Source organism: Fusarium vanettenii, assembly GCF_000151355.1.
Source record: "Fusarium vanettenii 77-13-4 chromosome 13 genomic scaffold NECHAsca_85_chr13_3_0, whole genome shotgun sequence".
NCBI classification, from domain to species: Eukaryota; Fungi; Ascomycota; class Sordariomycetes; order Hypocreales; family Nectriaceae; genus Fusarium; species Fusarium vanettenii.
This window is the reverse complement of record NW_003315804.1, coordinates 32,761-59,527: the sequence shown is the minus strand read 5'-3', so window position 1 is coordinate 59,527 and position 26,767 is coordinate 32,761. Positions and strand designations below refer to the sequence as shown.

The 26,767-nt window shown below is 48.4% G+C and overlaps 10 protein-coding genes across 10 annotated transcripts; 7 read left to right on the top strand and 3 right to left on the bottom strand.

Annotated features, from left to right (window-relative positions):
- Nucleotides 1-414: 414 nt before the first annotated feature.
- On the bottom strand, nt 415-1,317 carry NECHADRAFT_88045 (uncharacterized protein; the record flags this gene model as incomplete). Its single annotated transcript, XM_003039630.1, has 2 exons — nt 415-691; nt 761-1,317. 2 exons carry the CDS (start codon nt 1,315-1,317, stop codon nt 415-417), a joined length of 834 nt encoding a protein of 277 aa, XP_003039676.1.
- A 488-nt stretch (nt 1,318-1,805) lies between these two features.
- Nucleotides 1,806-2,921, top strand: NECHADRAFT_54493 (uncharacterized protein; the record flags this gene model as incomplete). Its single annotated transcript, XM_003039639.1, has 4 exons — nt 1,806-2,032; nt 2,086-2,178; nt 2,239-2,425; nt 2,487-2,921. 4 exons carry the CDS (start codon nt 1,806-1,808, stop codon nt 2,919-2,921), a joined length of 942 nt encoding a protein of 313 aa, XP_003039685.1.
- A 73-nt stretch (nt 2,922-2,994) lies between these two features.
- Nucleotides 2,995-5,399, bottom strand: NECHADRAFT_102190 (uncharacterized protein; the record flags this gene model as incomplete). Its single annotated transcript, XM_003039629.1, has 5 exons — nt 2,995-3,777; nt 3,838-4,048; nt 4,114-4,343; nt 4,442-5,311; nt 5,375-5,399. 5 exons carry the CDS (start codon nt 5,397-5,399, stop codon nt 3,137-3,139), a joined length of 1,977 nt encoding a protein of 658 aa, XP_003039675.1. The 3' UTR covers nt 2,995-3,136.
- A 1,188-nt stretch (nt 5,400-6,587) lies between these two features.
- NECHADRAFT_54482 (uncharacterized protein) lies at nt 6,588-8,311 on the top strand (the record flags this gene model as incomplete). The annotated part of the gene is made up of 8 exons (XM_003039638.1): nt 6,588-6,870; nt 6,923-7,028; nt 7,083-7,313; nt 7,367-7,537; nt 7,586-7,669; nt 7,725-7,795; nt 7,854-7,990; nt 8,039-8,311. Coding segments are annotated over 8 exons (1,356 nt in total), but the record flags the coding sequence as incomplete, so codon positions are not given.
- A 986-nt stretch (nt 8,312-9,297) lies between these two features.
- Nucleotides 9,298-11,107, top strand: NECHADRAFT_54479 (uncharacterized protein; the record flags this gene model as incomplete). Its single annotated transcript, XM_003039637.1, has 5 exons — nt 9,298-9,468; nt 9,528-9,631; nt 9,685-10,032; nt 10,085-10,225; nt 10,297-11,107. The coding sequence occupies 5 exons, from the start codon at nt 9,298-9,300 to the stop codon at nt 11,105-11,107; spliced, it is 1,575 nt and encodes a 524-aa protein (XP_003039683.1).
- Nucleotides 11,108-14,088: 2,981 nt separating this feature from the next.
- Nucleotides 14,089-14,964, top strand: NECHADRAFT_88040 (uncharacterized protein; the record flags this gene model as incomplete). The annotated part of the gene is made up of 2 exons (XM_003039636.1): nt 14,089-14,263; nt 14,312-14,964. 2 exons carry the CDS (start codon nt 14,089-14,091, stop codon nt 14,962-14,964), a joined length of 828 nt encoding a protein of 275 aa, XP_003039682.1.
- Nucleotides 14,965-16,879: 1,915 nt separating this feature from the next.
- Nucleotides 16,880-18,176, top strand: NECHADRAFT_88039 (uncharacterized protein; the record flags this gene model as incomplete). Its single annotated transcript, XM_003039635.1, has 6 exons — nt 16,880-16,945; nt 16,995-17,256; nt 17,365-17,602; nt 17,777-17,787; nt 17,838-17,882; nt 17,983-18,176. The coding sequence occupies 6 exons, from the start codon at nt 16,880-16,882 to the stop codon at nt 18,174-18,176; spliced, it is 816 nt and encodes a 271-aa protein (XP_003039681.1).
- A 1,480-nt stretch (nt 18,177-19,656) lies between these two features.
- Nucleotides 19,657-20,538, bottom strand: NECHADRAFT_54481 (uncharacterized protein; the record flags this gene model as incomplete). Its single annotated transcript, XM_003039628.1, has 2 exons — nt 19,657-20,173; nt 20,234-20,538. 2 exons carry the CDS (start codon nt 20,536-20,538, stop codon nt 19,657-19,659), a joined length of 822 nt encoding a protein of 273 aa, XP_003039674.1.
- Nucleotides 20,539-22,210: 1,672 nt separating this feature from the next.
- NECHADRAFT_88038 (uncharacterized protein) lies at nt 22,211-23,913 on the top strand (the record flags this gene model as incomplete). The annotated part of the gene is made up of 4 exons (XM_003039634.1): nt 22,211-22,380; nt 22,622-23,073; nt 23,121-23,551; nt 23,668-23,913. 4 exons carry the CDS (start codon nt 22,211-22,213, stop codon nt 23,911-23,913), a joined length of 1,299 nt encoding a protein of 432 aa, XP_003039680.1.
- Nucleotides 23,914-25,815: 1,902 nt separating this feature from the next.
- On the top strand, nt 25,816-26,601 carry NECHADRAFT_54486 (uncharacterized protein; the record flags this gene model as incomplete). The annotated part of the gene is made up of 2 exons (XM_003039633.1): nt 25,816-26,087; nt 26,148-26,601. 2 exons carry the CDS (start codon nt 25,816-25,818, stop codon nt 26,599-26,601), a joined length of 726 nt encoding a protein of 241 aa, XP_003039679.1.
- Between the last annotated feature and the right edge of the window lie 166 nt (nt 26,602-26,767).

Here is a 26,767-nt window from a genome sequence, read left to right as displayed (position 1 = left end):
CTAAAACTAGTTATTAGGCTAGCTAAAGACTTTTATTAAAAGAAATAAAATAACTTTAGTATAATAAAGTTAGTTAATATACTCTATTCTAGTTCCTTAATTATCTATTCTAGATTAATAATAAAGAGATAAAATTTAATTATATAACTAATTTATTATTTTAGGTATACTTTTATATTAAGAGTTTCAAGATTTAACTAGTAAGGTCGCGTCAAACGTTACTCTAATTATAATATTTAAAGCTATTGCCAATTGAACCTGATCGTGCATCTGAGTGGCACGCATTTACAGTCTGTGTCGCGCTGTTTTCTTAGACCCATGAACCACTTTTACTCACTGTGCTCAATGTGATACTATTTGCAACCTTAAACCCCATATCAATTCGGCCCCCGTGCTAGAGACCATCAACCAACACTAGATGAGGTCCACTGGAATGTACTTTTTCCAGTCACCCTTGACCTTGAGGAAATCCAAAGGTTCCATGTGCTCCACGGCTCCTCCATAAGGACGGCTAACAGAGTAACCAAGAAACCTCTGCACCTCAGTAGGATACTTTTCTGCCACCTCCCACGGAACAGCAAGGTACTGGTTCTCTTCCTGACGGCGATAGCCAGGCGTGGAGAATGAGCTGAGCACAACGCTTGTCTTGTCTGTTCTATTGGGCGCCTGTCCGTAGTAGACTGACCCCAAGCTAACGATAACCCAGTCAGCTTCCTTGCCTGGCAGGAGTAATAGGGAGGTTACAAGGGATTTTACTTACCATATGATGGCATCGCCCTTTCGAAGCTCCACCAGAGTCTCGTCTTCCGGGAGAGGATCGCGATCGTTAGTCCAGTGGTTTGAGCCTACAACCACACGAATGGCTCCATTCTCAGTCGTCACGTCGGTGGCTGCGTATAGAATACCCACGTCGGCCTCGCGTTTGGCAGGATGGATGATGTGGTGGCATTGGTCTTGTCTGCGAAGCCCCCATGGTGTAGAACCCGGCTCAGCCGTGATGATGGATGTCTGAGAGACCTGAGGGGTCGACGTGGACACAGTCCTCTCTTTCTCATAGTAGATGATGCAGGTATCCGTGAGGACGCGGTCCGCAATATCAAGGTACAAAGGGTTCATGAGAAGGTCTCGAGCAAAGGTGGAGCTCTTGGCGGCGAGGCCAAAGGTATCGCCACCAGATGTTTGGCCAATTTCGGCCAAGATAGCGTCGATACTTTGACGAGTTGCTGCGCCCTCGATCACGACAACGCCGTCGGCCTTCAGATGCTGGAAGACGTCGCTGGCGCTGGCGTTGGCACTGAAGTGCTTAACTAGAGACATGGTTCGGCCGAGAAGACGAATATATCAAGGAATAGTCAAGGAAATGCAGTAGAAGCTCGTTGTGTTGTGTTTGTAAACGCAGATGTGAGTTAAGGATCAACGGACCGGATGGTTGGACTATGCAATCTTGTCAAGCGACGCTATATTTATCTTGCTGATCAACATCGGTCGCTAATATGCTGGTTATCAAACATTGTGTCTATCAGTGTCTTGTTGGAGCCGATACACGCGGTAAACCCAACTAATTCGGGTCCCTGGTTCCGAGGCTATCAGTGATGTTTTGGGCTTAGACTTCGTAACACCCATCGCATCCACACTAAACCAAGAATGATGTTATCAACCTGGCCGAGGTAGACTCTGGTAAACGAAAAATATGGATAAATAGCCATCTTGATTCCATTGAGTAGTAATAGCCTTGAACTATGCAGGAAACTCCCATCCCAATCTTATAGATCATCTTCTTATTTACCTCAATCGCAACCCACAAGATGCCCAACCCTCCTCACCAAGCCCACAATCCCGAGGTTGTCGAGCTTGACGCCTCAGTACCGGTCCAGGATATTGTGGAAGTCATCAAAAGGGACGGCGGAATTATCATCAAGAATTTTCTCAGCCCAGAGACCATCGACAAGATTCATGAGGAAGCTGAACCCTACTGGGGAAAGCTTGGAACCTACCAGGGCAAGCTCTTTGACGCTGGCGACCCCCCGTTGAGGTACCTAATCACTGATTCATAAGTACGAATACCATTAACTGACACACTTCCAGCGGCTTTGCAGGGAAATCACCAACCTTTTCTCACAAGGCCATCAACCACCCAACCTTCAGGGAGGTTGCCAAAGCCCTTCTAAAAGAGGAGTCGTAAGGCTTTACCGGTTTTCTCGTCATTAGGAGCGGTTTAACTAAGACATATCTACCCAGAAACGTGTACCGCGACGGAAATAGATACACTTGCGTCTCGAACCCCGTCTTGGCTGTTTCTGAAGCCTTCAATCGCGGCTCTCCCTCAACCGCCCAGCAACTTCACCGAGATGATATGGCACAGCACTTTGATCATCTCGAGGGCAGTGGTGAAAGCTCATTGCTTGGACTTTTAGTTGCAGGAGTGGTAAGAATCACCACAGTCTCGACTCTCGCCTTGAAAAACAGACTGACCACGTGAACCACAGGACACCAATTTTGTGAATGGCGCGACCCAAGTCATTGTTGGATCTCACAAATGGCCCGAAGCTGCTATAAAAGGCCCTGCCGATAGGTCCCTCTGCTCGACCTGCGAAATGAGTAAGGGGGATGCTGTCTTTATCATTGGTAGCATCTGGCACGGTGCAGGGGAGAACAAGACAAACCCCCCCGAGCGACGAATCATCTACTCGTGCCACATGACTCGTGGCTCCCTCAGAGCTGATGAAAACCAATATCTGGCCATCGAACATGACACCATCAAGACTTACGATCCCGAGGTTCAGGCCCTTCTCGGATATTCAGTCAGTCATCCCAACTGCGGCCACGTGGACATGAAGGATCCCATCACGCTGCTCGGAAGCAAAAGTGATCCCTTCGGATACGGCGACATTGGTGGAAAGCAAATCGTCAAGGTTACTTAGATGTGCGCGGATGACACAAAAATCAGCTTCAAAGACACCATATGAGCTTTCTCACAAGTACCGCCTTACGAATGACCCAACGTTTTCTATACTACTCGATAGTTATGTTGATTGAATGTGATTGTTGTATCTGCCAATTGATATCGAATCTGGCCCTTCCTGCTTTCACTGCCAAACCCTCTACCTGACGTGTATTCCAACCTTGATGAATCAAATCATAGCAATATGTTCAGTTCGATTGACAGGTTCTTAACCAAATCCCTCCACTTGGAGTTGCCAGCCCCATGTGCGTCGGAAAACTCCCAAATGTTCTTAAGGGAGAGTAGCATTGAAAACGGTGTTTGGAATGCCAGTGACGAATGCATCTTGTTAAGCGCATTTTCCGCCACCGACCGCGCCTCGTGTGTCTGGGCATGCACTAAGAGCATGAATAGGGGGAAAAGACAAGCTTGCAGCCAAGAGAGCTTCTTCAGTGGCTCAATGGCGGCATCTACGCATCTTTGTATACGCATGTCCTCGGACTTGAGCGCGTAGATCTCATGGTAGACGAAACAGAGCATGCCCTGTTGCCAGATGGCGTTGAAGTGTTCGACGGAATCCACGAACTCGAGATCTACCATGGACACATCTGGATCCCAGTTCCTCAATCGCTCCACGAGGTCCCCAGCTTGAGGCATGAGCTGCAAGATATCGTCTACTGGGCTGCAGGACACCTTCAGATGATGAATTTGGCTGGCGAGATCTGTTGCCTCGCGGAGCATCAAGTGCATGGTATGGTCAGGGAGGTTGTGCCACCAGAGGGATTGACTCTTGGCCCCCTGGGTACGTTCATCATCGGCCAGCTGGAGATCAGACGCTGAGACGTGCAAGTCAGCATGAGTGCTTGGAAGAATCGCTGGATTACGGAGGCACTCACCACGAACAACGGTGCTCAGCTCGTCGATTACATCCTTAGGCTTGACGTCCCGAAGGAGTGTGCGGCTCATAACGGCAGCCCAGTTGTACTGCACGACCATGCATTGTAGGGAAGCACCCATGGTCCCATTTGACCTGAGAATGGCACTCTCCAGCAGTCGTCTGCAACCGACGAGCTTCGAGCTCCAAGCATCCAGGCCAGTCCCAATGACCTGTTCATGTTAGACATTGAACAGAATAGATAGGGATTGGCGGGTGCGCGTTGCGCTTTTCATACGTCAAAGACCACCGACAGCAGGGCCGTAGCGGCGAGTCCCTCAATGTCAGTTTCCGCGGCCAGGGCCTTTCGAAACGCTTCTCTCATGGCTTTGCGGTATGGCTGAATTGCAAACTTGGGCAACCTTCCCAGGTTTGCTAGATGGAAAGCTGAAGCGAACATTATCGTGCTTCGAAGCGGAGACGATCGAGCGGCGAGGGCCCCGTATATCTCGCGGTATGGATTGAGATCTGGTCTGATAGGGTAGAGACACATGGATAAGTTTTCCATGTCTTGCAGCCAACTTGTTAGTCTCGTTCTTTGATGATCAGGAAAGTGTCTTTCTTACAATGGCAGAATAAATATTGTTCGAAAGGGTCACTTGGCGTGGGCGGCAGAGACGAGCTGCCGCTGAATCGAGACAATATTCGGTCGGCCGCCTGTGGCTCTGCGACATCATTTAACCCTAGCTCCCCTCTTTCTTGGTCATCTTCTGCAGGATCCAAGCCAAAGTCAAGTGCAGGGTCATCAATGAAGTAGTCCACTGGATCAGCATGCACAGCCAACGACCCGATGACGGACCCAAGGTCAAGGGATGGTATGTGGGCTACATCGCCACAAAACTGCAAGACTACATCATCATACGTGTCCAGGTCATCTTGGCTCCGCCAAGTATCTTCGGCGTCTTGTATGACTTCGTGAACACCAGCAGTTGACACTTGTGTTTCGGAATTAATCTGACTTTCATCACTGCGTTCTGGAGAGAGATTCGTGATGGAGTGATGGCTAGGAGTTGAGATGTGATCGGAAATCTGGGTCAAATCCTCTTCTCTGGCCACTCCTAGGTTCGACTCCAAGTTTGCCTTGGGGTTAGCGGACGGATTGGTCGAGTCAACCCCAAGGCTACTCGATGGAACTGAGTCATGATTGATCGGCGTGCCTTGGTGATTGATGTCTTCCGTCGCCTTTGACGTACATTCAACTTCACCGGCATCTGACCCTCGATGCTTTGGTCTCTTATTCGGATTGCGGCCTCGGTCCTTTGATTGACGACGGCCTCCTCTAGTCACCTTGGACACCATTTGGCCGTCGCCGCGTACAGTGAACTCTGCGAGGCGTATTCCGTAGCCTCCACATTCAGCACCTCGTATGCGGCAATTCAAGCATGCCGGCTTCGTCTCATCACATTTCTGATGGCGTTCGCGGCATGTCCAGCAACCTAGGAGGAGGAGGTATCAGTCTTGGATCGATAGGGGGTCAGGGATCAGATTATATTACGAACCACTTCTGGAGCGTTTTGCTCCCATGATTTCTAGGGGTATCTTTCAACGATGCTAGTTACAGTGGCAGCCGAGTGTACAGTATGTGAGTGAAGCGTGGGCTTGCGGGGAAGGACATCCGCTTGGTCGGCGGCATTGTCCGTCGGCAAATCAGAATGGGGCTGAAGTAATCAGCGGCTCGTTGATAAGATACGAGATAGTGGCAACATCGATGCTCGTTGGCTTCATCGCACTGGTGCTAGGTACGACCTACTCTAACATGAAACATTGGAGATGTGTTGATTTGCTTGAATGCTAACTTCTACTACTTCAAGCATGTCACTAGGATCATCAACTTGGTAGCCGTGAAAGTTGTCTCTGCTGCGGGCGCCGGATCCAGGATTCCATCCATGCATCCAACTTCCCATCGCCGACTGGAAGCCAAGAACAAGTTTAGAAAAGAAGATTCCAACACCCCAAACGTAGAAAGATTCCGACCATACCAAACTCAGTCTTTTTTTCCTAGCTAAACATTCCTTCTTTGCGTAGTTTAGTATGACTTTTGTTATCTCTTATCTACGCGCTGGATGATAAAGGCGAGTACCCTATCGCCTAAGCCCTCAACTCTTTTCCGTTATCTCTTGGTTGGTCTCGACGCCTTCCAGGGCACCATGCCTGTATTCATGGCCTGTAGTGAGCGAGCCGGTTGCTGCGCTCTCCTATCACAATCATCATCTAGGTCCATGCCACTCTGTCTAAATTGATGCCTCATGACCATTTTAAAAGCAAGAAAGTCGCACAAGTCTAGCAATCTGGATAACGGACTCAGAATTTCCAACATCACTGTCAATCCTTTTGATATACTCGCTACAGCTTAGCCATGGCTTCTCAAAAACAAGAGACCGAGGGTCTGCACCACTCTTTCGGACTTTGGAGCGCCATAAGTCTGGGATGGCTTACCCTCAATGTGTTTGGCGGCATGTCGTTCATCATCTTCTTTGGTCTCTCCGCAGGCGGTATTCCGGCGATCCTTTACGGGTTGTACGTTCCCCAACTATGCATCCGGTCACTCTGAGCAGGTTTCTGACTGATTGATTCTTAGCATCGGCTCCTGTTTGGCCGTTATATGCATCATTCTCACATTTGCACAATGTGCTTCAAGATTCTCTACTGCCGGTATGCCAGTCCAGCGACAGCTTGGGCAGTCTGAACATAACTAACGAGCTGTAAAACCCAGGCGGAGCCTACCACTACGCGTGCTTCCTAGTGCCAGACAAGTATAGACGTCAGATAGCCTACCCCCTTGGCTGGCTTAACTGGCTCGGCTGGATCTTTACACACGCCGGCTGCTGTGCAATCGTTGCCAATCTCACTCTAGGGCTTGTGAATCTCTGCCGTCCTGACTTTGACGTGTCGACGCGATGGCAGCTGTTACTCGTCTACTTGGCCATTGTCGCCACGTGTTGGTTGATCAATCTGTGGGGTCTTAAGGGCATCCCGACCTTGGAGATACTCGGCTGTACGTTACCACGGTATTCGTCTATTCTTCATCTGAGCGCTGACCTATGAAGGCTACGTCACGGCATTTGGATTCATTGCTTACACAATTGCACTTCTGGTCAAGGCGCCAAAAGCCAGCCCCAGCTTTGTCTTTGTCGAAACGCATAATTCGACCGGGTAAGTCTGAAACATCCGAGAGCAGCTACCAGGCATCTCTAATTGGAGGACCAGATACTCTTCTACTTCGCTTGCCATTTTACTTGGCTTATTCAGCAGCTTCTCAACCCTGATGGGTCTTGACGGCCCTGCCCACTTGGCAGAGGAGATTCCGCAGCCCAAGAGGCACCTCCCACGGGTCATGCTCATTGTCATCATATCACAGGCTGTCATCGGCGTAGTGTGGATTCTAGTTCTCGGCTTTTCCATCACCGACATGGACCTGGTTGTGCAGACCAAGACAGGGTGAGTGTTTGCCTGGAATTACAAGATGAGAGTTTTACTTACCAAAGGCCCAGAATACCCGTTTTGGAGCTAATCAGGTTAGCGACGGGGAGCGATGGTGCTGCAATGGTATTTTGCATTACTCTACTTATCAACAACGGCACCTCAGCTCTCGGGAGCGCTGTGACTATGAGCCGACAAGGTTACGCCTTTGCCAGAGATGGAGGCTTGATCTGGAACACAAAGTCGGTGCATTCGGTTCCTTGGCCATGAATCTGGCTAACACAGACCAGACTTGCCGAGTTAAGTCCAGGATCACACCTCCCCTTATGGTCCATCAATTTGCCATCGCTCATTGTCGCTCTAGTTGGAGTCATGTAAGTCTTCAACACTCAGCGACACTATCTCGGCTTCGTTCTTACTTTAACTTAGATATTTGTTTTCAAATGCCGCCTTCAATGCACTTGTCGGAGCCCAGGCTACTTGTATGATCATCAGCTTTGGTACGGGACCACCTTGAGTCATCTGACAACTGGATGTTGGCTAATGCAGCAATGCTAGGCTTCCCCGCCCTCATCCTTCTGGTGACCGATGGGAAATTGTTACCAGCAAATAGCCACTGGAACTACGGCGTCTTCACCAAGCCTATCTATGTGATCTCGGTTGGTTACAGCATCCTGGTGGTTATTGTCTCAGCTGTAAGTGCTTTCCTAAGAAGTGAGGCAGCGAACTTACAAGACATACAGTTACCGCAATCCCATCCTGTGACGAGCTTGAACATGAACTACACGGTTTTGGTCATGGGGGGCTTTTCCATCGTCATGGGTTTGGCATGGGTAACAGAGGGCCGTAAACTCTTCAAACCGCCGTTCAGCGAAGAGAGCTTGGTGGAAACCAATGACGTTATCACTGGGTTGACTGTGGATCTCGAAGCTGATGAAGAAGCATCGAAGGGAAAGAATGCCGCGGTATCTAGTGGATACGACAAGAATCAGTCGCTCAGCGTGACTGAAGACTGATGTGTGAAGCGTCCAGCGCCCACTAGCCACTAAATCTAAGTAATGTAAAAGACAAGAAGGTCTCAGAGACCTAACATTAGATTAGATTTGAGAATGCGGTTATACATTTCTGGATACTTGGCTGGCCTCCCATGTACATAAAATTCCCTGCGGCCTGTAAAGTGCTCAGGCACATCCAACTTCTTAGTACTGTTAGGCAGGACTGGTTCCCCTCAGGGGGATTCTGGGGAAAAGGATAGTTCCCGGTACTTTTGTCAAAGTCACTACCCATCTTGCTGCCCTTAGCTTTCTTACTGGATATTTTATGCGTCTCAGGCTCTACCGACGTCCCAGAAGAGAAGGGTCGGGAGACAGCCAGTGACGTCAATAACAACCATTATCAGTCTACAATGATGACAAGAAGCCATCAGCCACAACGGGAAAGGGCAGAGGTAATCTATACATGACGGCATCAAAGCCCAACACCGATAACAACCATTGCACCGCTCGAGAGCTCGCCCTCAAGAGTTGTTTCGCGAGTCGCTATACCCGAAAAGGGCGACTTCAATATAGCCTATGAAAGTGACATATGATGCCAGCGCCTTGTTCTTGTCGCTAATGACGTGTCTAAAGGAGGTATCAGTCATAACAGCAAAAGACGTTGTTATGAATCATGACCGGGTGATGTCTAGTTACTAGGAAAGGCAGCCCACAACGTCCCGACACGGATCGAGGAATGCATCCAGGCACTACCTAAAGGGCCAGTTCTTTCCTAGGGACAGATTTCCGCATTGGGTAATACAAAGCTCGCTAAACATAACTCCATTCGGATCAGATCACGACACACTGGTTTTCGTATGTCGCCCTTCTACTAAGCCCCCTTCATTTTTCCATTGACTTTCTCAGGGAAATGTTTATTCAAAGAGGAGGTGATCTGCGTTGTCAGATGACGGCGCCTAAGAAACCTCACACTCATACGGTACCATCGCCATCGGACACACGTCAAAATGAGACCAACCAATCAGCCTGCGAATACCTCTGCTGTCATCAATCAGGTAGAAACTGCGGAAACGTTGGAGCAGCTACCAGGGTTGCTACGGGTCGAATCCACGGTCACTCTAAGCAAAACCAAGCGGTATTTAATCACGATTCTGATTCTAATCTGCAATTTGACCCAAGTAAGTTGGGTTCAACTTGGTTTCGGATTAGCTCCGAATTCTTATTGACAGAATGTCAGTTTATCTCCATGTTCTCGACTGTTGCGGGTGGTTTCGAGCTCAGCAAGATTCTGGGGCAGCCCGTGGGCCCAGGAAAGGCAAACTGGATGGCGGCAGCCTATTCGTACGTTCATAGCCCGACAACACTACTTACCGGAACTGACCCCTCGCCTTCAGCCTTACGCAAAGTGCCTTTGTTCTCATCAGCGGTCGCCTAGGGGCTGTGTACGGTCACCAAAAGCTATTGATTCTTGGCGGCGTCGTCATTGTCGCCTTTTCAGTTGTCAACGCATTCTGCACCACTTACAGCTCGTTCGTGGCCATCCGCGCTCTTACAGGCGTGGGCGGTGGTATTCTGATGCCCAACGCCGTGGCAACTCTGACAATTATGGTTCCCCCTGGCAAGGTGCGTAACTTTACCCTGGCTACATTCGCGGCATCTCCCCCGGTCGGAGCCGGGATTGGGGCTCTGATGATGGGCGCTTTTCTTCGGTATTCCGAATGGAAGTGGCATTTTGTTTCGGTGTAAGTCGCAAGAACATCTTCGAACGATGTGCCCTGGCTGAAGCCTCGTTAGTGCTTGCATCGGGGCCGCCTGTTTCGGGGGGCTCGTCCTCGTTTTGCCTTCTGAGACACCTGTCGACAAAGGTGGCAAAATCGACTATGTTGGCATCATTGTCGGTCTGGGAGGGCTCCTGCTGTTCTCCCTAGCATGGAAGTGAGAATTTTCTTTCCTTTTTTGCGTCTCTCTTGCTCTCTCATGTGGCATCATGCTAACAAAGTTTTAAGCCAAGCTCCGGCAGATGGATGGGAGACTCCATATATCATCGTCATGCTCATTCTTTCTTTGATCCTCATGGTATTTTTCTTTTTCTGGGAAAGCAGATGGGCTGATGAACCTATTATGCCTCCCTCTATCTTCCGTGGGAAAAGCTTCAAGGCCCTTACTGTCGTGGTTCTATTCATTTACATGGCAGTGGGCATCACACTCTGGTATATGGTTGCTTGGCAGCAACTAATCCGCGAGTGGTCTGTCCTCGAAGTCGCTGTTGGCTGGATTCCATATGGACTCGGGGCATCGTTCGCTGTGATCTTGGCTGCGTGGCTGATCCCTCGACTTGAGGCACAATGGATTCTGGCCATCGGATGCCTCACGTCGCTAACTGCGACACTTCTACTGGCCACCATGCCAGAACAGCAATCATACTGGGCCCAGGTTTTCCCTTCTACCTTGTTCGGCAGTTTCTGTCCCGACTTCGTCTATGTTGCCTCCCAGGTCATTGCCAGCAACAGTGTCAGCAAAAAGGAGCAAGGACTGGCGGGTAGCCTCATCGGAACGCTCAATCTGTACGGCAATAGCTTAGGATTGGGCTTTGCGGGAACAATCGAGTCCAACGTGGCCAAGCGCCACTCAAGCGAGGTGTTGGGATTCCGGTCAGCATTGTGGTTTGGGGCGGCTCTGTCTGCTGTTGCGTTGCTGATGGATCTGTCCCTCGTGAGAATGGACAAGGAGGACCAGGAGGGTTGGAAGTCGACTGAGGGTGAGCTTGAGACAGTTGGCAGGTGTTCGTTACATGGAGGAGAAGGGACTGAGAGCTGAGGCCTCGGGAACGGTTCGGGAGTCATTGTTCACACGTATAGGTAGTAGGCCACAGGCCACCGTCAAAGGAAGCTCTACGGTACCGTATCGACTCAGCAAATTGACCTAAGCCAGTAGGGCGTAGTCTCCTGGTTAAGCCCCAATCCTGACCTATTGGTTGGCTCTTTGGAAAGCTGATGCGAGTTAGTGTAGCCACTACCGCAGTGCGTCCTGCCTTGACGGTGGGAGAATAAACCAAGAGCTCTGAAATCAAGGCTTGCAAGGGTATGTCGCCCCGTCGGCTTAGGCCAATTTGCTGAGCCGATATCGTGTTACAAAAATGGACATTTTAAGCCTATATCTTTTGAACCTAATCCCTCCACTAAAAATGTCTGTCCCCAACTCCATGCCAGACGAGATTTCTATGGCCTGCCAGTATTCGGGCCTAAGGTTTGTTCCATGCCATTATTGCGGTACTCTTGATCTTCTCTTCCTTTGCCAAAGGCGTTGATGTCTTGAATGTCAATGGTGCAGTCGAGGGTGATGCAGCCATAGGTGACAGAGGTTTTGGAGACCGGCTTTCGTTCCATGATGAGACCAATGCCTTTGAAAGATGGGCGGATAAAGTGTGAGTCGCGGTCATGGTGTAAAGATGGAGGCGCAGTTCGGGTAGAGCAAGCAGCTAAGTGGATGTTTCATGAGCTCAAGTCCATAGTAATAGCTTGCAACCTCCTCCTGTGTGATGCAATTCCAATCATTTGTAGTTATCAGGCGCACTGCGCGGACCAGTTACCGTCCGATAAGAGAAGTGTGCTGCCCCATGGCCATGTTATCAGTAAGTTAGGCATACAGCCGAGCTTATGATTACTACATTTGGCTTAGACCGTTTTGGATAAGTCTGCACTCTTCAGGGGCCCTGATAACGTCCCCCTTGCGATGCGGACCGAATTCCAATGACCCTCAGGTATAAGATTCGCATGTGGCTGAAGGTTGTAATACGTTATCAAAGGTGTGGTAATACGTTTCGAAACCGAGGATAGCTTGCTGTTGATAGTGTTGAGATGAGGTTTGAGATTTTTAGTTGTCATGGTCACAGATGAGTGTTGTCTTGCTTCGTATGAATATGGAAACATTGAAAAGAATTGAGCACTCGCTCTCTAGAGAGATAAATGAATAGGAACTCGAAAACTTTTTATTGACTTACTATAAGCTTTACGCCTATATGAAAATTTAACTTGAAATCGATTTTGACCAGCATTTGGTTCAGCGTTGTGGTAAGCTCACGTATCTGTCTATCTACCTTGCGAAGTGTAAAATTTTACGTGGGTAGCTACCCTAAGGAAGCCTTCGGTTTTACCTGACCCCCTCCGTTGAGTTTTTTATTGTTTTATCGTAATTGTCATTCATGACCTCTTTTGGCGGTTATAAACTATAACTATTGCCTAGTTATTGTGTCATCGAATCTTGTACATATTCAGTTGTGTTGCGGCTGTGTTATTTCCATTTGGTCACTCAGAGAAATCACGTCAACACGTGAGCACAGACCCGCCACACGCACCAGGCTGTTACGCGTTGCGTGTTGCGCGTTACGCGTCACGCGTGTTCCCGCAGCCGCTGGAACTTTGGACAATTTGCAGAGAGCCAAGCAGATCTCTGAGCCTCCTCTGTCAGCAACCGCCCACCTAGTACTCCCATAATCTCAGGCAGTCTCGGATTTCTTCCGGCTTGAAGGCTTGAACCTAGCCATAGAGTCGCATTGTTATAACCTGTCACGTCGATGAATACCCGTGCTTGATCTAAAAGGCCAGAGGCTAAATGCCGGCCCATATCTGAGAACGAAAGGGTCATGATGGATGTAGAGCCTTGGATGGTTCTTTTCAGGACGCTTTTGGCAGGTCAAAGCCGGACAGTGATGGCATCTATACATGGGTTCCCTGTTAGGGGTCTGTCTATACGAAGCTCAATGGCTTACTTGCGAATGAGACTCCTGTAATCCCCAACGCGGCCTTCCTGTTTCCACCAACATGTGAACTGCGACTGTCTCTTCAGAGTTTCCAGACCGACGAGAAACACTTGATAGGCCGTTTTGGAATGATTCATGATGGTACTCCCTGCTTCGTCTAACCAGGGACGACAACCACTATTGGAATTGACTATCTTGTTAGCTGGTGATAGTTAAAGCCTAAAATGACCCCTTCGACTCCTACTTCACTGCATACAGGCAACAGAAGGTTGGCTTGATAGTCGCTCTGGCGCCCGGGTAATACTTCGCGTTCTGAGCTGAGAAGACCCGAGCGAGGGGGTGAGAAGAGCCGGTCATCCTAGGATGTCATGCCACGAACGTGCTCATGGAATGTCAGAATAGTTGACCTTTGTTGGAGCAATGATGGCAAAGTATCACTCTATCGTGGGGTGGGGGTGGGCGAAAAGGTAAATTTTGTTCGTGGGCGCTGCACAGTCATTGAAATGTTGTTATGCGAGGGTGCAACTCCCCTGATGGACAGTGAGCAGGAACTTGTTTGTTCTTGAGAAGAGACAATGCGTTCCTTCACTTTGTCATGTAAGACATATCCCTTTCTAAACGAGGGGTACCTACATATGCAAGAGGAGTGTATTGAGTGGTTGACTAGCTGATTATGAGATTAGTGCTGTCTCAAAATTCAATGGATTTTCCGTCCCACATAAGGCATCACCATTCCTTGCCAAGCCTTAATATTGAATCCAAATTCTATCGCCATAATCTAGCTGATCAAGGCTCTCACATGGCTGTAGGTGATTGGCGTAGTCATGCAAAATGTCTCATACTGCCTTGCCCAGTAAAACTAGACTGTTCCCACCAAACCAGGTTTTTTTATTCTCCCTTCAAGCCATAGAAAAACCGGCAATCTGACCGACCAAAAAGCAGAGAGGCTCCGGGGGTGTTATAGACGTCAAAACATAGGCTCGTACGTTATATACCACCCTTGTTTTCTGTCCTCCTCTCTGTTTGTTGAATCGTCATTATGAAGATGCTTGTTTTGGCCCTTGCTTGGGTTGGAGGCATCAACGCCGCCACCCCTAATTCGCAAAACGAAGATGCCAAGTTGACCCAAGAGAGCCACAGGGTCCAGTGCTTTACTTACTTGTCGACATATTTGGCTCCTGTTCGCTCACGAGCTCAGGCCTCCCTACCTACACGTAAGTTGCATCCCCTCCCCCGATCAGTCATTGCTAATGTTATGATAGTTGAGGAGAATGACGGGGAAAACACCCAGACGACGTTTTACACAAGGAGGATACATGTGGATGAGCTGGATGGCTCGCCTTCTTCAAATGGTCAGGTTGGCCATGGGGTAGCGTCAGGAACATTCGAGCCCCTTTACACAAATACACCCCTTGTTTCGTCGTCCTCAGAAACAAATATACCCAACCTAGGCAACAAAAAGGGCGCAGAGATGGCCACGGGGACGGGCAGAGACTTCTTCACCGACACGTCTCACACAGGGCGCATGCCGCCCAACTCAGACAGCCATGACGGACTTGATATAGATTCGGGAACATATGGCACCCTTCTCACTGATACACTGGCACCTTCCACAATGGCCACAGGTGGTTACAACTCAGGTGACCTGGAGGAACCAGATGTAGCCTCTGGAACATATGGACCGTTTTACACAGACACACCGGCACTTCCTACATTGGCTGCAACTCGTCACTTCACCTCAACTGGTCAACAGAGACTTGATGTGGCCTCAGGAACATACAGTCCATTTTACAGAGACACGCCAACCCTATGGAGAACAAAGTCAACAACAGGTGATGGGACATCAGCTACAATTGCAATGGTTGAGTCAGGAAACCCAGTTGCCACGGACTCACCCTTTACTTCAAATAACTAACTCGTGATCTGATCAATAAATCATATGGCCCTTGCAAGCTTCTGTGACATGGACCGGCATACTGACCTCGTCTATTGCAAGTGGCTGAGTGTAGCTTAATGAGGTAGAAACACAATGCAGAGAGATTGTTTAGTTAAAAGGCTAGTCACAATTCTCATACAACAGAGCCTGACTACAAGTCAGAGGACTTTCCGGGAGCATAAGGGTGATTAATTACTTTGTCCTCACCGGATATTTCAAGATACCGAGGTTAGATATGGTACAAATTGCAGACCGCTCTGCGGCTTCTGGACAAACCAAGTAAAAGGGGCGGGAGCGTCTGCCCTTAGGAGCCTGGGCTAGGGTTTTATATCTTCTACTGATAACTAATCTTCATTCACCGACTTTCTTAGAAAGTTTCCGTGCTTTCAATGGACTTATAAATGCGCAAGAATGTAGTTCACATGATCATACATCATTTGACCGCTCTACGCTATATTAAGCACTATTCAAAGATAGGATGTATGTGAGATATTCTGTTTGGAGGTTTGGATGCGATGCTGTAGGTATATAGTTGTCGAAAGGAAAGCACATCTTACCCGTCAAGGAGCATTGAGTTTTGATGCTGCCCTGTATTGATGACTGTATTTATTACGGCTGTGCTTGATGACCTCTTTTAGAGTCATCATTGGTGACAAAAGAAATCAGTATATCGCCTTGTGCTTTGATATTAGATCCACGTCTTCTTGTGAAGACGCCATTGGGGCTACCAACTCTGCGTGTCATGTTTGGTGATCTATCTCACTTCCACATGCGTGAGGGACCAACCGAAACTTCATCTGAAGCGGGTGCATTGCAATCATACATAATTTCTGCCATTAACATTGTCTTCTTTATTATCTGCAATGATGACAAGAAGCCATAAGCTACAAAAACAGCAGCCACAATTATATACATGACGGCATCAAAATACAGTATCGTAAAACACCATGATCTTACAATAACAGCCATGTCAATGCCAAAGGTGACATACATTGCTCGTTAGCTACCAAGCCGTTTGAATTGCTTGTACCACACAGCCTTTGACCACCGTCAAAGGTGAGTAGTCAGGGTGATACATTGATCTAGACGTATGGTAAACGAGTAGAGGAGCCAAGAAACGTGCCCATGTATGAGTGTCTGGCCTGATACTAAGTCAACTGGAGGCATCGCAAGGTGCCAGATTTGCGCTTACGCCTAGCTGGGGCTTCAATATAGTATAGCACTTGACGCAGGTATACCAGAATATCTTTTGGCGGTTTCCCTGAGGGTGGTATACTCAACGCTGCGTCTGTGTATTAAACTGAACCTGTGTACTGGACGTTGATTTTATGTATTCTATTCTTGTCATCTAACTTCTTTTTGTTGTTGAAAAGAACGCCCAATTTGCTCAAAGATTACCATCCTTTCAAGGTGAACATTGCTAAGAGCCGCAGTCACGGCATGAAGATCTGGCGACGAAAATCACAACTACTACAGCAGTTAGTGCGCCATGGGATCCGAAATCAGGCAGCCATGAAGTGCCCACTATACCTCACACCTCGGAGCTTACCATAATGGTGCAATTATCCACATTGATGCAGTTACGCACGGTTCAGCCTGTTCGAGATGAATCCTTCGAGGGTGAGCATTCTTACCAACGCACCAATAGGCTCGTGACAGGTAAGAAGGGAGCTAATTTAGGGGGCCTTTGGTACGTTATGGAACCCTTGTTTGTTTTGCACTGATGGAGATGGAATGCCGCATCTAGAAATCGCCGGCTTCAAGACCAACACTCTTCAAGCCGGCTTTTCACTGATACACAATACTTAAATATCACTCCATGCCGATCCACGGGTATTGATTCCATCCAGGTTCATACATATCACGTATCACAAAATCCACGAAACCGTCCGAAATGGTTGCACAGGCCGCAACTGCTCTAGACCTCTGGCTGTATGCTAGGAATGCCGTTCAGTTTGTGGTATGTGCCAGAGAGCCATCAGAGAACCATACATTGACAGAAAATCCAGGTTGCATATCCTTACTTTTACCTTTTCCCAATCCTCACAATCGCCCGCAACTCGGCTCTTGCAGACTCAGCCGGGTCCGATAAGCTCCCCAACGACTCACCCAACTTTTTCACCGCATTCATATTTCCGTTTAAGCCATTCTCTGTCTGGGTCGTTGAACAAGTATTCCGAGAAGTCCTGACCACCTTTCTCGGTCGGTATCTTGGACATATCGCCAAAACCATCATTGCCATCGTGTTTTGTGCCCCATTGAAACTCTTGCGTACGTGGGCAATTGTCCAAGGCAATCGTTCCTCCCTGCGAAACCTGGTCTTCTCTGTTCGCTCTGTTCGTTTAGTTTCCTGGGGCTACTATGTTAGCACCTTGATAGTGTGCGAGGCAGTAGAACTACTGGTCATCTCGTCCGTTGCCCTATCTTTCAAAGACGCCGCCCAAGACGTGGGCGTCATCCCACAACAAACCGATGAAGCAACTTCCGACACAAACTCGACGTGGGTCCTGGCTTTGTTTGCCGCTATCGCTGGTCCAGTTGGGATAGTTGTTTTACTGGAGTGGTTTCCAGCTACTGTGATCTGTGTGCGAGCCGCTCTTTCACTCCTGGATCCAAGGTATGGTGGGGGGCATGGATTACGGCAAGATATTCGGCTGTCATTAAGGTCCATAACCCTTTCATTATGCGGAAAGTTGGCACTGTACTATTGTCTCGGGATGATTGCGACAGCCGGCACGAAAGTCTTCTTACTTGTCATTGATTGGGTGTTTGATCTTATTTTGTATCTTAGAACGCTGGACAGTTAGCCATGGATCCGTGACCCTCAAAAGACATGAGCTCACATGTCTTAGTCTCATCCCTTGAGGTTATCAATATCACACCGGTTCTTCTAAAGTGTGCGTAGTTCACAGGGCCTCCCAAGTCACAGCATCATTCACATCACTCCCACCCTGAAATAACTCTTGTTCTAGCCTTGACTGTTCACTCTTTGATTAGGCTTGCAGTGCTTCTTAGACCATGCTCTTTCCCGGGATCCGGCCCAAACTACTGCCGTGTCGGCGCCGTACGTCGTGGGCAAGAACTCGATCACGCCGTCATCGAGTAGATCCCTCACGAAGATCACCTTTGGTCTAGAGGATATAGCATTGATCAAAGGAATCCTTGACAGAACCCTCAAGCCAGATCTTTGAGAACTCTGTTGGTTGCTCCGTAATATCATGGGAGTAAGGACAATCTCTTGGCTCGCTTCTCCCGCCAAGGGCCGGGCTTCAACGATAACAAACAACACAGTATTAGCACTTCATAACATCATATCCCAATCCTAACAGGAAGGTAAGAGCGTCCCTTAGAGGTGATCGATGTCTCCGAGGGCCCCAACTGACTGACTGAGCCTCGACGAGAAAAGCGAATGTCACAGGCTAGGTATGACTCTTCTACTATTGCAGAAGTTTAAAAAGGCCACTGTGTTAACATCGGGTCATGATGTTATGACGTGTTGAAGATCTGTTCTTTATTATAGTTGTAGCCCGGCTCTCGATGGGTTAACTAAGCCCGAAGATTGATTCTCCAAGTGAAAAGGCGAATCAGTACGCGATATCGAGTCTTGGCGTTACAATACAGATTATGGGTGGAAACTAGAAACGAGGATTGCGGCCTCTCTCTGTTGGAGGATGCAATGAAGGGGGCTATTGTCTCGACACGTAGGAAACAAACATAATGCGTGATGCGCGTCGTGGACAGGAGCAACGCAGAGATCTCACACCGTCATTAATAAAGTAATGTTTAGTGATTTTACACGGTTTAATCAGCATACCATGGAAGGATCGGGAGGAACTTTTACCGGCAGTCATTGATGATACGGTATTGATGGGGCAGCAATCCGTCACGCAACAAATTACCTATAAGAATTCACATCAATGATACACTGTAATAACATATCATCATTACGCTCAAGTAAACATGAAGCCTGATAGAGTACGGAAATCACAGTGCAGGACTGCAAGCATGATCTCCTGTCTGAGCAAAAGGTGACAGAGACCGGCCAAGTGAAAACGCCGATAATATTCGTATCACTACAGCTTACCCTACATGCCCTAATGAAACCAGTAGCTAACCTCACATGCCATTCCTAACTCTCATGTAGAAGCTAGGACTAAACCACACTATTACTAGACTTAAGTTGCCATTAATGATTTGTTGGAAACGCAGCACACTTCACCAATGCTAAAGCCATAAAACCTCTTGTGAAGCGAGGACTATAATCATCGATAACAACGAACGACATGGCAACTGCTATTGGAGCTGAGAGCTTATGGACACGGAAGTAACTAGGTAAGCATCGAGTTTAAGTTGTGGCCAAGTATTGTTGGGGCATACCCTACCACGCAGTCTCCAAGCTCAGGGGTACTTTGCGTGACAAGGTTTCCAAAGAGGGAAACTTGATCTAAACTATGGTAGCATTGATAGCTATCTGCTTAGCTATTTCTAGCGCCCAACGCCATGACCAACGATTTAACCGCTACTCCATCCTGACATGTTTACCAATCCTCCCGGGCGGGTTTCGGCATGGAGACGCTGTTTACCTCAGCCCACAATGTTTGCTAGAATCTCCCTCGGAAAGAAAGGCTCCCAGATGCTGGGATCAGATTTCTTCGTGTGCAGATCTGTATCTCAAACCAAACCGGAAGTACTGTACAACTCAAGTGCTGCAGCCCGGATCGTTGCGGCATCTCTGCTTGACCAGCCAGCAACGAGAGCTATGGTGACGATAATCAGTTGGAGAGAAAATGTAACGAATCTCATTGCAAAACTTCCTGTGGCCGGATGTAGGCTGGGGATCTGCGTACAGGCGTAGATTATGTCGTAGTTCAGGCGGATCGACTGTAGCACGGTGCTCGGTGCCGCCGCCATGATCAACACTTTGGAAGCGTGGTAGTTGACATCCTGACGAGCATATAAGGTGTGCTCGCCGGCAGGCCATAGCCAGAGAAAAGTACTGAGGATGACCAGGAACATGAGGGCGTTGCCAGTCTTGTTAAGTCCATCGTTTAGGACCCCTGCCGTTTTTTTCGTGTCACGGCTTCCACCGTATGCGGCCATGACGGTCCCGACAGTGTAGATAAAATGCATTCCAGCGAGAACTGCTTTGTTACTCCATCGCTTGGATGGAGATAAAGGCAGGATCGAACTTGGCTGAGGTCAGCTTTGAACAAATATCCTGCGTCAACAACGATTCGGGTGTGCATACGCTTCGTAAATCAAGCCAATGATGGTCAAAGATAAAGTCGCAGTGCACGCAGAACTGGTCATCATAGCCACTGTCGTGGGTACGTCAGGCTTGTCGCGGCCGGCCAAGTAATAGGCGTCAGAGATGATTCGGAAAAGGAAAAACGTAACGAGAATTGGCCAGCACATCTTGCCAGTCTTTCCATGCTTGTAAGCGATGTACAGCGCAGGAAACAACAACATGGTAAAAATGACAAGTGTTGCGCAAGAGAGGCCAATACATTCTGCGGATGCAGGGCTTGGGGGGACGGAATCTGCAGTGGGCATGTTTGGACGAGGAATCCTGAGTTGATTTGGTATACAAAAGTCGTAGGAGAGGTGTATGCGAGAAGGGACTTTGATTCATGTACATCAAGAATGAAGTCCTTCCAAGAAGGCGATCATCTAGTTATAGCTGATGAGAATACACCTTTGTTTAAATGACACAGACATCCAATGCCTCACATCTCAAGCTCCTTCTGCCATGGAGAAACTCTAAATGGGCAATATCTTGGTTACTAGGCCAACAGAAGTAGTCCTCTCGACGGAGACTAGGATTTAAATTTAGAAGGTCTCATATGTTGGGGGTGCTGCTTGCTTTCAGTAGTCAATCATTTCTCTATTAGTGAGGACAAGTCTAAACTTGCTTGTGACGCTGACGCGTTCCATGTACCGAAAGCAAGTGGCTGAGTTACCCCTGTCAATCATGACTCTACGTCTTCAGCAAAGTGCCGCAACTCTTTTCGCTTAGCATCTGATGCGCTGGCTGTGGTACCAGATTTTGATCTCGGTATTCAAATTGGTTCGTTACAGGAACCAATTACTGGCTCATACATATGTAGGGGTGAAAGATTTCTTGCAGAGGTATGAAATTGATGTTTTCCTATGGTTCAAAGTGTGCTCGTCCTGAAAAGGCTACTGACATGGCTGTTTTACAGTACTTGTTTAGAATTCCGCGATAAACCCGAGTTGGTCCGTATTATAGCATGCTGCCTTGCCTTAGGTCACACCCTGACAACAATCCTTGCCCGGAAACATTCGGGATATCGGGTACTTTAGTAGCCGATGACGCCAAGGAGCGTGGCTTAGGTGGTAATCAGCCCTCGCACCGTTGTGGGTGGTGAGGCTCATGCCCGGAAGTTTATGACTTCCTATGACTAAGCGGGATAAGTAGATTACGGAAGACACTGCCCAGTCAAGAAGCTGTTCAATATGCCTGTAGAGGAAGATGTGTGAAGGCGCCATGATCTCAAGATTAATCAAAGACGTAAACAAAAGAGCGATGATAAGGACTTGCTCACTGTCCAAGGAAGAGAGACTCAAAGAAAGAATGAGATTGTCTGCAATACTAGGTAGTGGATGCTTAAGCTTCTGACAATCAAGTAGACTACACCTGTACACACGCTCTATTTGTTTTCATGCAGACTCCAAAATATCCGAAGCCGAACACACTTGAGTCCCAGTCCCGCATCATTGGCTCTCACCATCGTTCTTATAAAGGCTTTCCAAAGCGTAATAAGTTGACGCGATGCCTACCTACTTGTACCTACCCAAGTCAACTTGTACTATCATTTGCCGTTTTATTTCAATTTTTTTTTCGCTTTTCTGACAAGTCCAAGAAAAGCCACCCACCACAACAGGAAAACTGGATAGTTAAGCCACGGCATTGACGAAACACATTGATCTGCCCTGAATCAAAACAAACACTAGCTTATCGAAGCAGCTTCATTGGTCAACTGAGATTCTCGGCTAACCTTCGGTTAATCCTTGATTCAGAAGCAGACTTTAACCCACCAACCAGCAAGGCCCGATTGTTAGAACTCGCAGTCAAGATTTGAGAACAAATGAACGTAAGCCTCACTTATCAATGAGACGGTATGACGCATTGGCCAGGGTTCATCTCAGCGCAAGTGTTAACTTGAAGTTGTTCGCGTTTACGTTGACATGGCTGGGGCCAATCATGGCTCTCATTCCTTGCCCCACCGTTGTCAGGTCGACGCGACGCGACACGACGCGACAACAACGAACATGTGACCATACCCAACGACATCCCATCAATAGCGACGACACATCGAACCCAAGAATCGCTGCAGCTTTCGCTAGGGCTCTTGGTTTTTATCAGAACGCTGGGTTCTAGATCCATTGTGACCTGGCTGAACGGAATCGATGATGACGCTCAAACGGGATCCGAGCAATCCACAGTTCAGTTAATGAAGCAAGGCCTCACGCACCAAGATCGAAAACGAAGACTTCCGTCACCTCCCTCTGAGGACCACACTCAGCACCCTCTTATCTCCCAAATGGATAGCCTCGGAGCGCCAAAGCGTCCCAGGGTAGCACCTGTGACCAATACGACTGACCCTCAACTCAGACTGTCTCCAAAATGGGGTCGAGGAGACAACGACTATGACTCGGACCTGGAGGAGGAGGGCACCCACACGCCACGAGCGTCAGAGTCTAGTGTAGGCAACAGGTCACGGTCCGCAAGGTCGAGCAAAAAAATTTCCCCAAGCCGTGTCTCAATCTCAACGTCTTCCTCTCCAAGCCGGAAATTAGACAGTTTATCCCTAGATGCCGACGGAATCGTAACTCGACAGCTCGGCTTTGGCGATAAACGACATCCAGTTGTGCTCAAACAAATGCTTTCCAAGGTCCTCGAGTGGTCAAAGTGGAAGGGCATTCTGAGCTCAAGCATGCGTCAAGTGTTCGGTCATGATCTCTCAGAACACGGCCTGGACGAGGATGACGCGTATTCGAAGGTACCAGACGACTACGGTATCAGCTTGTCACCAAACGCTGTAGACGAGATTCTAGGCCACGCAAGTCAATGTTTCGAGAAAAGTCACTCAGAAATGGTATGGAACTTTGAGGTCCATCATCGTCTCTTGGAGAAGGTCTTTCGGGTTGGGGAGCGTCTACGTCTAGTCGATATTATTTCATGTGTGATACTGGACCACCTCTCTATACTCCTACTGGCAACCCTAATACTAGTATCAGCCATTCTGCCACCATCACTAAGGAGTATCTACCCACGGCGGCAGGATCCAAGCTTGTTGACTTTTGCGTCTACGTCAACCCCGAAGCGGGTGCCAAGAGTGGGGAGAACTACACTGACCGTGTCAATAAGTTGAGACGTTCTCTTCCAATGCTATGCATGAATCACACATCCTACCTCGGACTCAAGGCTGAGCCAATTTCCATCAGTCTGGAGACTAAGAGATCGGGCGATGATGAGGACAATGCCACTCTACAGATTGGCACATGGCAAGCTGCCCAGTGGAATTATCTCAAATACCTGCTAGTAAGAGCAGGGGGCGAGGCACATGCTGAGACTGATCTAGATGAGCTGGGCATTCTACCGGCCATAATCACTCAGGGCCATCAGTGGAGCTTTGCGGCGACGACACGCGAAAACAGCAAAACGGCGAGTATCCCTCCCCTTTCCATCAGCTGCCTCGGCTACCGACGCAGTCGCATTTCTTCCCATGCACTAACAGTCAGCAGATCCTCTGGGCTAAATTTCCCTTTGGTGATACCACTTCGTTAGCCGGTGTTTACACAATTGCCACGGCTGTTCAATACCTACGGCACTGGACTGCGACCGTGTACTGGGAATGGTTCAAGAGAAATATTTTAGACATCACTCTTCAGGCTCCTATTTGAAAAGAAGCAGGTTATAGTTGATATCCATTAACGAGTCCGCGATGCCATTTATTCATTCTCACCTCTCCCGTTAAACGCCAAGAACTTCAATGTGCTGTTCCAAGTGCACCAGCGAGCAACGTCATGCTTCCATGCTCGTACTAGCACATATATTCAGAGATACTACCCATACAACGCTATGCTGCTCCATCATCGAAGGCTATGATTGTGCCCTCGACTTGAATTGCCTGATGCCTGGGCACTACATTCACATACAGTCTTGAAGCATGTTTGTGACAGTCAAAGATAAACAAGCAATTTAGGTATACACATAGAAAGAGAGCGCGCACAACATTTTATTTGCTCTCATATCGATTAGCAAACAGTTGTCTGGCGAGACAAGGTCACCTTTCTAATAATATACAGAGGCTCGAGGGTAGCGGGAAAGGGAAACACAGAACTGTAAATATAATTACTACATGGACTTTACCAGGAAGCAATTCAAGCCAGGAAAACTGGACTTGGGGGGCCAGAAAATTGAGTGTGAAAAGTAACCTGATGCCGTCGCTCTCATAAATCTTGTGACACTGTTAGTGGATGAGGTTTATACCCTTTTAAAAAAAACAAGAAGTAGTGAGTATTTTAACATTTAACATAAAATAACATTCAAGTTTCAATATACGAGAGCATCCTGCATTAATTTAATAGCTAGAGATGAGCGGTCTGGTATGACTCATTTAACGTAACGTCTGTCTCTTCAAGGAGTCAGCCAAGGCAATGATCGAGCAGACCAATAAGGAGTAGACGGCACCAATGCTGTACGCGGACAAAACTTAAGCCTCTAATGTGAAATTCTTGAGTTACCTTGGGTCGATGGGCCGCTATATGGTTTGTATAAACTGACAAATACTGGGGTATTGGCAATGAAAAGCTCGCGGGTGATGTTAATCACCTTCCATGCCATGCATGGACTCCCTTTATTGACGGACGAAAGAGATTCCATCGTAGTTTAGCCGCCATAGCGACTCGAGATAGAAGCAGCGGTGGGTTCTCACGATCACGGTGTTAGCGTTGGGACATAATATTATGAGGTGCTGATATTGTGTTCTTTGTTGAAGTTAAAGACCGGTCCCTGATGGGATACCTGCGCCGATATAGAGTATGGTTTGAGAAATTATCACCGGGTTCTCTCGGAACCAGCCATGGCCGGGAAAACTGCAGTTGAAAGTACCTTCCGGCTCTCCTAGAGACTTATTGTATATTTATCTAGCTCCTATGACAACAATAATAGTCTAGAACTTTGACCGTTCTGGCCATCTTTGTTCTCTTTGGCGTGCAAAGTGGATCGATCTTTATGTAAACCAATCCTAATGGTCCCTAGAAGAGAGCAACTTCTCGTAGAACAAAGCTGTAATCTGACCAATGGCCTGTTCAGTGTCAAGGTTCAATGCCCTCTAGCAGTAGCTTAGCGTCCAAATCTACCCGTCTCACCGTCTTCGCTAATGAGCCGTCGCGGTGTAAAATCGACAATAATAACTCCTTTTGCTATACCTTGCGTCGCTTGGCTTGCTTCTGTGGGCACCTGTCAAGCGGGCCGGAATCCCTGGGAGCCCCTCATCTCGCATTGAGCGGACGGAGCTTGCGAGCCGTAGTCTTTTTATGGCGACTGTGTTGTTATTTTCATTGGTAGCAATTGCAGCCGAAATGGTAGCGTCAGTTGGTTTCAGGTTTTATTATCAGGGTCCATGTCTCGACGGTAGCGGTCGGTTCGGATATCTCGGCCGGAGAAATGCCATGTTTCAGACCCTAGAACGGCAAAATTAATTTTGTAGGTGTTGGGTTGGATCTCGCATAAATACAGGTCCATCGCCTCTTCCTTCAACGTGTTTGTCTTGGCTAGACATCCATTACCCGACAACAAAGATGCTTTTCCAAACCGCCCTTCTCGCACTGTCCATTGCGACTCCCTCCCTCGCGCAGGTCCGCGAGAGCTTTGAAAGCGGATGGGACAAGGTCGCATGGCCGACCTACGCGCCGGACTGCGACCAGGGCGGCAAGGTCACTCTCGATAGCACGAGTAAGGCTCGCAGCGGTAAGAACTCAATTAGGGTTGATGGCGCGGGCGGTTATTGTGGACATAAATTCTTCGGCACTACAGCGGTTCCGGACGGTGAGGTCTACGTCAGGGCATGGATGTGAGTTTGGAGATTTCTCTGTGCTGTGTGCAAGAGTCAACACTGACACTCACTAACTAGTAAGCCTTCCAAGGCCATCACTGACGCCCACGTCACCTTCATCACCATGCCCGACTCTGCTCAGGCTGCTGGAAAGCACCTCCGCATCGGTGGACAGAGCAAGATCCTCATGTACAACCACGAGTCCGACGACGCCACCCTGCCCGATCTCTCCCCTCAAGGCATTGCCGCCTCGACGACCCTCAAGGCCAACACTTGGCAATGCATTGAGTATCATCTCGGTACTGACGGCACCGTCGAGACCTGGGTGGGTGGCAAATCTGTCAGCGGTCTTACGAGCAAGCCAAACACTGCGAGCGACTTTAACGGCCAGTGGAAGAGGGGAAACATTAAGCCCAAGGTCTCCGCTGTCTACTTCGGCTGGGAGTCATATGGCGGAGATTCCAACACTGTCTGGTACGATGATATTGTTGTCGACTCGAGCCGCATTGGATGCTACGCAAAGTCCAAGTAACTTGTGCCAAGTCTGGATATCGATATCCTTCAATCGCCTGGAGCGCCTTTATTTCTCATGTAATTTAATTCGCCACACGGCCGCTGAATTGCAGTAAATACACACCATGGGCCCTCATTTCGATTCCATGGGGGACCGCAAGTACACAGCTGTTCTCGAACCCCAT